The sequence below is a fragment of the Panthera leo genome, chromosome F2 (assembly GCF_018350215.1).
Source record: "Panthera leo isolate Ple1 chromosome F2, P.leo_Ple1_pat1.1, whole genome shotgun sequence".
NCBI lineage: Eukaryota > Metazoa > Chordata > Mammalia > Carnivora > Felidae > Panthera > Panthera leo.
The window spans coordinates 52523538-52534654 of record NC_056695.1 but is presented as its reverse complement, the minus strand read 5'-3'; the positions used below and the strand labels follow the sequence as shown (position 1 = coordinate 52534654).

The 11117-nt window shown below is 36.8% G+C and overlaps 1 protein-coding gene across 3 annotated transcripts in view; it reads left to right on the top strand.

Annotated features, from left to right (window-relative positions):
- The first annotated feature begins 928 nt into the window (after positions 1–928).
- The window catches only part of ANGPT1 (angiopoietin 1), a 239371-nt gene continuing 229182 nt past the window's right edge, over positions 929–11117 (top strand). Inside the window, exon 1 of one of the 3 annotated variants that reach the window (XM_042923454.1) lies at positions 929–1762. In XM_042923454.1, coding sequence (XP_042779388.1) covers positions 1466–1762 — 297 coding nt within the window. In that variant the 5' untranslated portion in view covers positions 929–1465. The remainder of the gene's footprint in view (positions 1763–11117) is intronic. The other 2 variants (XM_042923455.1, XM_042923456.1) reach the window with 2 other exon arrangements.

The window sequence follows — 11117 nt, the reverse complement described above, 5'->3', positions numbered from 1 at the left end:
AATTCCTGTTTTCTGCACATACTTAGTAAAGATTTCAGTGCCATAACCTTAATTCTATAATTATACCCTGTTCTTTATGTTTTACTGATCCTTTTGTTCAAATGTTTACACCCTACATTTGGGAAATTACCTTCTGATAATTTTTGTTTCTTAATGGAAACAGATTTCTCCCAGACAGCCCTTTGCTGGCCCATTGACACACCTGATATATGTTTATTCTCAGATAGTTTTTCTGTGTAGTCACAGGAGACTTTATGGCGAACTTCCATACCAGTGTTAAAGATAGCCATAGCAACACCAAAGAGGTCCTTGTGAAATCTGTGCTTAGGACGTACCACAGGAATTAATAATTCTCTGGCCACTGTTTTAAATTGTAACCACACTGTTTTTGTAAGAAAGTTGCTCAATTTGTATACACAGAGCACACAGGGCTGCGTTCTGATCAGGGGTATAGTTTCATTTAAAATTCTTATCTCAGAAATCTAAATACTCAGATTATTCTGCTTAATATGCACATGCTATCTACATTCCTTTGAGTGACAAGTTATGAAAATTTGTTTTGCTAATTTGACCCTCCCTGATAACTGTCTCCAACTCCTAAAAGTCTGAGTGAATACAAGGAGAGAATACCATCTCTAAAAATGTTTTTAAATTCTTTTTCCCAGAGTCAAGGATAATTTTGTAAAATATTTATACAGACATCATTCATTATCAAAAATTATTTTACTGGACATTATGCTAATGTTTCTTCTTAGAGTTCCCCGATTACATACTAACTTTAAAAACCTAGTGCTAGTTTGCTAGGTTTTAGTAGGTCAGCATGCACAGCAAAAGTGTATTAAGGTGGACTGCTCTATTTATTGATTTGCCCGGGATCTTCTAAAGGCTGGAGGCAATTGTCTGCGGAAGGGGGCGGGAGGGCTGTACATGATCGAGGTCGTGCGCATCTAGCCAATTTGTAAGACGATCCGCTGCTCCAAGCCATCAGCCACCCTTAGCATAGGGGCACACTCATGCATTCCTGTCAAGTCATCTTGTGAAAGGCTGCCTGCTTCCAGCTCGGCTTGGATGTGCAACCTTAATAAAACTCACTGAGGTCTGGGAGAAAATAGCAGATCTGCTGCAGATAGGGTAGGGGAAAGGGTCTAGAATATGTACACGCAGCTGACTCAGGCAGGCTCTACGCTGAACGGTCACACAGAGAGGAAACAATAAATCTCAGCTACTATGCAATAAATATCTCAAGGAAACTACCATTATAGTGAAATAAAAAAAAAAAAAAACTAACATTTTAGAACAAAGCTAACAAATGGCTAGTTTTCTGTGATTCTTTTTCAAAAGTTTTCTCTGAGGGGGATAAAGTCAAACAAACAAGCAGTTTTACCTAAAATAAAGACTAGTTTAAAGGTCAGAAGAAAGGAGCAAGTTTTTGCGAGAGGCACAGAAGGAGAGAGCTGGCAGTACAATGACAGTTTTCCTTTCCTTTGCTTTCCTCGCTGCCATTCTGACTCACATAGGGTGCAGCAACCAGCGGCGAAGTCCAGAAAACGGTGGGAGAAGATATAACCGGATTCAACATGGGCAGTGTGCCTACACTTTCATTCTTCCAGAACACGACGGGAACTGTCGTGAGAGTACGACAGACCAGTACAGCACAAACGCTCTGCAGAGAGATGCTCCACACGTGGAACCGGATTTCTCTTCCCAGAAACTTCAACATCTGGAGCATGTGATGGAAAATTATACTCAGTGGCTGCAAAAAGTAAGTGATTGCTTTCAGTTTCTAATTGCACAGAGCCTTTTCCGTTCTGCACTGCAGCTGACTTAGAGTTCCTTAGGGGGGCATTTGTGTGTTTACCTTTTGCTCAGGGGTGGGGGTGGGAGGGAGGCAGTGTTTGCAAATGCAAGCCGGCTGGCTCCCAGTGACTTCATGGGTGAGCCAAGGTTTTCAGGCTTGTTGTGCAAGCCTGTGAAGGTAGGGTGGCAACCCGTTTATGTGCCTAGCAGTGGCACATTTTATGATGTTTCTGGTTTCCTCTTACTTAAAATTTAGCTTGATTTTTCTGTCAAAGCCCAACTTGGAAAAAAAAACCAAAAAGCCTTGTGTGTCTTGAGAAAGTTGGTGAAAAAAGAAAATAATGACAATACTAATTTAGAATCAAATCAATTTCACACCAGGAATTTTGTGCAGCTAGGGTGAGGAATCGTCACCAAATACTTGTTTTTCTCAACCTCTAGTAAAGTTAATATGAAATGAGAGTAAGTGTAAAGTATGATATTTGGTTGGAGAAATTGTGTAAGTATATAAAGACAATTAATTTTAGCAAGTAATAGAATAGTAGAGGACAGATTTATGTCATATATTTTTTCCATCCCTGAAAATCCTGAAGATAAATTTTAATGTGAACTCCTCAGGAAGAGGTTGTTTGCCCAGTGGGAAAGGAGAGATTGAGCTGGTGGTTGCTGTTTTCAGAGCGTGCACCTGCAGATTGGAGCTGAGCACGTGTAGGCTTTGCTATAGTCCTGAAATACCTCTTTTCTCAGGACATTGTGGTAACCACAGTGCCATGCAGGAAGTATCCAGATGAATGGTAATGTTGAATATGCAGTTAATCCCAATTTATAAAAATCAAAATGCACATTTTATTCAGTTTTTCTCTATAAACCATTTAGAAGTTTTTGTTGAAAATATGTCTGTTAAAATATGAACATACTTTCTGCAGCTCCTTCTTTCTTTGCTCTCCGTTTGTGTAACAGGTAAACAGCAGATAACAAGAGTATTCAACTATGTCAGTAGAAGGGTGGCAATATCAGATTTGTGAAAATTCTTCTCTCCTGGAGATCTTTGCTAAAAATTCATTTGGTGCATATAGGTAGGAACATAGCCAGTCCAGTCTTCTTTAAATTAGTCTTTTAACAGAGCAAGCACTTTAAGAAGATGGGCGAACGACAAATGCTCTGTTTTCCCCCGAGTTGTCACGCTCACTTAGAGCACTGCATGCTGAATCATGCGAGTAATAGTTATTCTACTTTTGTCCACTAGGGACTGAACTAAGATCACTGATACTTTATTTGACAAGTTAACTGAAACTGGGTAGTTTCAGAGTTTCCAAACCTGGAATTGTAGTTAATCTTCCTATTGTAGACTACAGGTGAAAAAGATCAATAGGGGCGGAAGAATAGAAAGCAAACCAAATTCTGCACCCTTTTGATAATTGTAGTTTAAATTTCAAGCACTAATTGTAGCAGTAGTTTGTAATAGGATATCTGTTTTATCTTTAGCAAAATATATTTTAATAGTAAACAAATTAATTTGGTTAAATTGCTTATTACTATTCTCATTACAGCATCCATCTAGTTTTTAATGAGAATTCAATCATTAAAATTAGTCTGGATAATTTGAAGGGGCTGGGAGGGAAATTTAGTCCCAAATTGTCCCACTCAAGCTATTCTACCAAAAATGTAATATTTTGTTTATGTAAAACATAGAGTCAGAATGGTGATTCAGACATAGTAATGCATATTTTTTGTTGCTATGCAATGATTCAGCAGCAATAAGGTAAATATGTGATTCTATTGGGCTTATGTCATGCACATGTTTCGTATGTTAATTTATTGTGTGAAATAAATTTGATTTTTGTTTGCATTGTTCTTGGTCAATGATTATGGCATAGTTTTCAGATTATGGCCAAGCATAACTATGCAAATATTCTTTGGTTACATTGACCCTTGCTAACGTGAATTGAGCTGATTATATGCTGAAAATGTCCCTGTTGGTATGAGTCAGAGCATTTGGCTTGACTATTGTCTGCTTAAATTTGCATATCTTTTGTCATTGTTAATGCGATTGGTAGGAGGATCAAGAAACCAAATAAATTCTTTCAGCAAAGGACTTGTTAAAAAGCTCTCTCAAGTTTCCCTTAATTAGAGGATTTTTTTACTTCAGGTTCTAAATTTCTTGTAATGTATTTATTTTGATAATTCAAATGGAAATCTTTTTACTGTAACTAGTATGCTTAATACTGCAAGTTGTACTACTTCTATTTTGATTCCGAATAGTTGTGTTAGGATAAAAAGCAATGCAGTGCAGAAACTGAGGTTATCAGTGTAAATGCAATTAAATCATCCATTTAGCAAAATAATTAATCAAAGCATGGTGATTATTATGCAGCTCATGGCATCACTACCAGGAAAGTTTTTGATGTAGAATGTGTGTTCCAAATGCTAGATGCAGACAGATGATAATTTATGTTAATCTGATACCTTCCATGAAGTTTGGTAAACTGGATTCTTTTACAAATATTCTTCACAAGACATTGGCTGTTACTTACACTCTCACACCTCATTTCTGGTCTTGCCATTGAACAAGATGAGAAATAAGGTATGCGAGGTGGCAAATGATGTGTCGCTTACCATAAGTGTTGGAACTGTTTTGGCACTTGTCTCTTGATATGATGGATTTCATTCAAGGAGATCAACTTTACATAGTAACCTGTCAATTAACACCAATTGTGACTTAGGTTGCTAGCATTATTTTCACTTGTCAGATGGGGAAGAGCAATATAAATAATAAGCTCAAAAATCACCCTTTCATTGGGTAAAACACCTGGGCTGTGTATCTAGATTCAACTCTCTTCAATTGTATAGTTCTTTTCAGAATTATGAGCAAACCGTACCCAATACCTGAGATGACCAGGTCTTGGGATATTAACAGTAAGTACAAATGGCCTTTGTGACTTTGCCACTCTCATTTGATTCCTTTCTACCTTTCTTTGACAGAGAAATGTCTACTGTTTAATGTCACTATGTCTTGTGCTTCTTGAATTATTGTTTTCTTTCTCCTGTATCCCAGAAGTTCACTAATATGTATACGTATACGTGTATGTCTTTTGCCTTCGCCAAATGATGTCTTTTTGTTGTTGTTGTTGAAAGTATAAATTGAGTAAAAAAACATACCTTGTAACAGAGAACAAGGGTCTAGCTACTGCAAATATTTTACATTAGATAAAATTGATGAATTGATGATTATTAGTAGAAAATGTAGGTATGAATTGCCATCCAAAATATTTTAATAAGTGAGAAGGTTTTACTGGAACACTTGGCTAAATGTTTCTATTGACAGCAATTTTTGACTAATAACATCCTCTACTTACATTCTTTGTTTCAGAGAATTATAATCATCTTTTTGAAACTCCTATATTACCAATATTAACCCATATTAATATCCACTAGAATGTGACGTCCGTGAGACTTTGTGTATTCGCCTACTGCCATATCCCCAGGGCCTAAAACAGTATACAGTCCTTTGCAGACAGACAGTAAATATTTGTTGAATGAATAAATGGATGCATTGTCTATGTGTTGCAATCTATACTTTACCATGTACTATTAACAATTTGTTTTGGGTGTACCCTTTACCTCCCTAACTAGATTGTAAGTTGTCATTTAGGCAAGCACTACATCCTACAATTACTTTTGTCTTGATATTAATCAAAACGATATTGAGTCTGGAGTAGGTGGTTACTAATTATCCAAATTGTATTTAGCCAGTGATCTAGGATCTCAAAAACTTGTACCTTCACTCCATCTTGTCCACTTAATTATTCTTCGAGTCAGTTTTGTTGCCAGTTTCTCTAGGACATGTACCTGCGCTCCACTTCTCCTCCCAGGCTGAGTTCTCCCATGTTGTCATAATACGTTCATTGCATGTGTCATGCTAGCACTGCGCTTCCTGTCGTTTTCATTATTTGTTTTGAGGCTGTTTTCCGACTCAGAGTATGAGTCCCCTTGAGTGTAGTGAATAGTTCTTTACCCATATATATCTGAAATGTTTTTTAAGGGTTTGAACAATATCTCTGTTACCATCATAATATTAAATAAAAGACATCAGGTGCTCCAGTGTGTGGTGCTAGAATAAAATAATGAAAATTAGGAGAGCTTGTAACTGCTTTTAGAGGCTAAAGTTTGCTTAAATCCTTTGTGCTAGTTTACTTGAGGGTCAGTTAGACCTTCCTTTGGGGAAAAAATAATTTTGGACTTCCAGGCCAGTAGGCAACAATTTACTGCATACAATAATGACATATATTTGCGTATAATATGTGCACATATGAATCTATGTGATTGGAAATGACCGCCCATCTGTGCATTGTTTTGGTGGCTCATGACTATGCAAAATAAGCCAGAGGGGATGTTCTGTGTTTTATTTGCACTTGTAGAGGTGCTTCCTGAATGTGTGAAATGAGTGGACAATTGATAAGTATGTTTTTAAAAAATTGTCACTAAACTTGAAGAAAATATGCATATATAATTTATGCACTAAGATGGGAAAAAATGGCACTTGCCAAGAAAGTTTAAAGGAATAATTGTCTTTTAAATCCAGTTGTAGAAATGTCCCTACCAACTTCATCTGAGATCAGCTCTTGGTTTTCAAGCCAAGTAGAGAGTCTTCCCCTGTATTAACTTTTCAATGAATAGTTAGGTTTTATTTGTTGCTTGTTATATTTTAGAATCAAAAGATCCAAGAAGACAGAAAAACCTTTCTGAGTCCTAGAAGTTAGGCAGTTGGAGCTATCATAGTCTTTTGGATTTCTCTGTAGGAAGAAGCAAGCCTCTTCTCAAACTGTCTGCCTTGGCAGATTGCAGGATTTTTGAACCAGGGCAAGTAGGTCCTTTACTATGGGTGATTGCAACTGTTCTTTACCCCTGACCATGCCATTTCACAGAAGCCTTTTTTAAGTAGCACCAATCTCATATGGAATTATTGGTTCAATGTGATCTGAAATGAATATGAATGTATCATTCTTTTCCTTAAAATTTTCCTACAGTTTTTCATTATGTAAGACTAAAATGCAAATTCTTTACATTGAGGCTATATATGATCTGCCCCCATATTCCCCTCTAGATTCATCATTTACAACATTTCCCTTATTCCAGTTACTCAAATGACATTAGCCTTCTTGTTATTTCTATAAAAGGCCAGTTTATTTCTGTCTCAGGGACTTTACATGCTATTTACTTATCTAGGAAAATTCTTCCTCCAGATATTGGCATGGATGGCTCTTTCTTTTTATTCAGGTCTTTGCTCAGAAGTCATCTTCTTGGAAAGTCTTTTCTGAGCACTATTACCTACCACCTTCCTGAATTCTACTAAGTGACTTTTTGGCATATAATGCTCTATTATTTCTTTGTGGCACAGCATGACCTCTTATTGCTTATTGTTTGTCACCTTATTTATTTTTTCTCCCTCTACCTATAATGTAAATGCCAGAAGAGGTCCTTGTCTGTCTTATTCTCTGTAGTATACCTATATACACAACACATAGTAGACCTTCAATAAATATTTGCAAAAGATATTCTCCTGAACCTTACACTCTATGAGGTAGAGACTGTGCCTGTCTTGTTCACTAGTTTTTATTTATTATTTCGTCTGTTATTTTTTATAGCAGATCTACTTTTCTAGGATAATACCTGGAACATAGTTGGAAAGAACACTTTTTTTTTTTAATGAATAGAGAAATGAATGAATTCCATGAGTAGATTTGGGCTATAATTAAATATTTGTATGAAAATGAAACACTCAACTATATTCCCTGTGATACCCATCTAACTATGTACTAGGACAAATTTTAATCTTCTGAATTTCCATCATTTAAATCAAGGATCAGCAAACTATGGCCCTTGAACTAAATCCTGACTGCCACCTGTGTTTGTAAATAAAGTTTTATTGAAATAAAACCACACCCATTCCTTAATGTAATTGTCTATGCATTTATAAATAAAATTTTATTGAAACCGAGCCACACCCATTTGTTTCTGTAATGTCTATGGCTGCTTTCTTCTTACAAAGGCAGAGTTGAGGGGTTGCAACAGAGACCACAGATGCTAACATTTAATATCCTGTCCTTTACAGAAAGTTTCCCGACCCCTGTCCTATACCACAAAAGGAATATGGTATTAATATTGGGACCATTGCAAGGTAAATTGTGAAGTTTGTTGTGTGGGAAAAAGATCGCCCTCCAGGAGGTCAAATAATCTTTAGGTCCATGCCAGTTGGCAGAGAGCCTGAGTAAGCCATTTCTTGGCTTGGTATCTGGACATGCTGTGAGGTGACATTTTAGAGGAGTTCCAGGCAAGGAAATTTCATGTCTTTCCTTTCCTCTGCCCATCATTATGTGGACAGAGAAATATTCCAAAAGCAAATACATGTTAGAACAGAAAAAGCACCTGAATAACAATGCAGATCACCAGCATCTGGGTTTACCAGGCCTTGGTGCCAGGGTTCTTTGCTTTATGTACTTGTTTCAACCTGTTGGTTGTGGCATCAGCAAGAATGTTGACAAAACATCAGAGGCATTCTGTTTTCATGGCACTGGGGCTTCAGCTCAGCCTCTTAGGTTCAATTTATTTAGAAACCTTTCCTCCCTCTATCATTTGCTTTAGGTATAAGCATTACAAGTATTCCCATTTGTGTAGATGATGGGAGGGGAGGAGCAACAAGTGGGTTGTTCAGGCACAATTTACAGAGGTTTATCAGCTGCTGTGCTATAACTTGCTACTTGAGGAGGTTTTGTTTTCATTCTGCCATGGCCTTGTCTCTGTGTAGAAACAGCATCCTTTTCCTGAGACTTGTCTTCTTTTCTTTTTTTAATACCATTTGCTTAGATGCACAACCCTAATTACATTCTGAGTCATCCTCCCCTTTTGTTCCAATACAAGATTATCATTTGCTGTGAAGTTGGGAAGTTCCAAACCTCCTTTGGTTCTGGCCCCATGGTCATAGAAGGGAGGGCCTCTTAGTGTTTAAATCTCTTTACAAAGTGTACAAAAGATATGCCCCCTCCCTTATCAAAGATGTTTCTAAAGAATGAAGCACTCCAAGGATTATCTTTTCTTTATATTTGAGACTCTGTACCAAATACTTTTCTCGAATTCTTACACAGAAATAGCAGAAGTAAGAGGTTTTTGAGTTTGTTTGGTCTAGGTTACCTAGCCAAATGACCTGACTTCTTCCTTCAAACATATGAAAAGGTAATATTTAACAGAGAAAATGGTATAAAACATAAAGCCCAGCATAACCCTACTGGCAGCTAATAATTTAATCAATAACATATTTGGACGTTTGCATATTTAGTGATAAGTACTGGAGAATATAGAGTATAGCAAATATAATAAATGTTATTTGTATATACATGCTACATGGCTACAGGTTACTTATTATGGGTCTGCATTGGCATGTAGTTCCTAAGTTTGTATTGAATTATTGAAAGGGCATGCAAATTAGCGTAAGTATCAAGCTGTACCTAAAGTAAGTCAGTAGCTGAAATACTAGTAATATGCAAATAAGATGTGAGTATCTTGAAACAGTAATGTGTACATGGAAGCCACCAAACTCACTGGTATAAAATATGTAAACTTACTGTATATTTCTGTGGAATTGCTGATGATAATTTTGAAAGGTGGTCTGAAAATTTAGTTACATGTATCATTCTAATTCATTAGGATCATGAAACCTGAATGAGTTGAATCATAGTACTAGACCCTAAAGATTATTAGAGGGTTTCCATTCTCAGAGAATGAATAAATATTTTAAAACTCCAAAGTGCATTTTGCTACTAAACCTTTAGAGATAATCCCAAGATTTTGTAAAACATTTTAACACTGTTCTTCTCTTTACTGTTTATATGTAATTGACTATATTAAAATACAGTGGATATTTATTGTGGCTAAAGGTTTGCTACACCCAGCAGACTTTGCATCCACCTTATCTCAACTGCACAGATACAAGACGTGAGAATTGTATCCTTATTACTAAATCACTAGTCTTCTCTTTGTTTTCCAATTTTACCCAGCTTTTAAATAATAAGAACAGAGCTATAATAATCATTAGTTTTAATACTTATTGAGGGGCGCCTGGGTGGCTCAGTCGGTTGGGCGTCCGACTTCAGCTCAGGTCACGATCTCGCGGTCCGTGAGTTCGAGCCCCGCGTCGGGCTCTGGGCTGATGGCTCAGAGCCTGGAGCCTGCTTCCGATTCTGTGTCTCCCTCTCTCTCTGCCCCTCCCCTGTTCACACTCTGTCTCTCTCTCAAAAATAAATAAAACGTTAAAAAAATTTTTTTTTAAATAAAAAAAAATACTTATTGAATAAATGAATAACTTATTGAATAAATTGAATATTTATAACTTTAAAATGTGAATAATATACTGAAGGTTTACTATTTTTGAACAAATGAACTGATAAATTCCAAATACTTCTTAGCAGTGGAACCCCGTTTCCAAGCAAATTATTAGGTAGAAGCTGCATATATAATCTAGATGCAAATAGATGGGCTCGAAGGGAACCAAAGTGAGATCCTGCCTGGACCCTCTTCCTCAGCTCCTCCCCCAGAGGCGTTCATCAGGGGATCCTGTATGTTCAAAGGAATATAGTTTCAGAATGACTGCAATCAAACTTCCAAATAATCAAATATTAGTGAGGTAAAGCTGCCAAAACCAGTCTACTGGCAGACAGGAAGAAACATAATGTTTGATAGTTTGAATCTTTTTTGACAAGTTAGCCTAAGAATGTCCAACTCTGCCATCTACAAAGCCAGGTTAAGATTATCAATGTGAGGGCACCTGGGTGGCTTATTCGGTTTAGTGTCCGACTCTTGATTTCAGCTCAGGTCATGATCTCGCGGTTAGTGAGCTAAAGCCCCCTGCAGGTGTCTGTGCTGACAGCACAGAGTCTGCTTGGGATTCTCTCTCTCCTTCTCTCTCTGCCCATCCCCTGCTTTCTCTCTCTCTCTGTCTCTCCCTCTCTCTCTCTCTCAAAATAAATAAACATTTAAAAAAAAGAATGTTAATGTGTAAGTTACAAAAATACAGGTTGTTCTTGACTCTGAGAATGTTGAGGCCCACCCATACCTAACATGACCAAAATATGTTAAGATAATAGATAACTCTTGGACAATTAATAGCAGATTGTATAACTTATCTATTTCCTGAATTATCCAAATGCATGATAGTTTACATTTACTTATCTTAAATTTCAGAACATGAATTACACTGAAAATACCTAATATCTCAAACTACAATATTCACTTAGAATAGAATTCATTGTTAAGGATAGTGAAAGGAG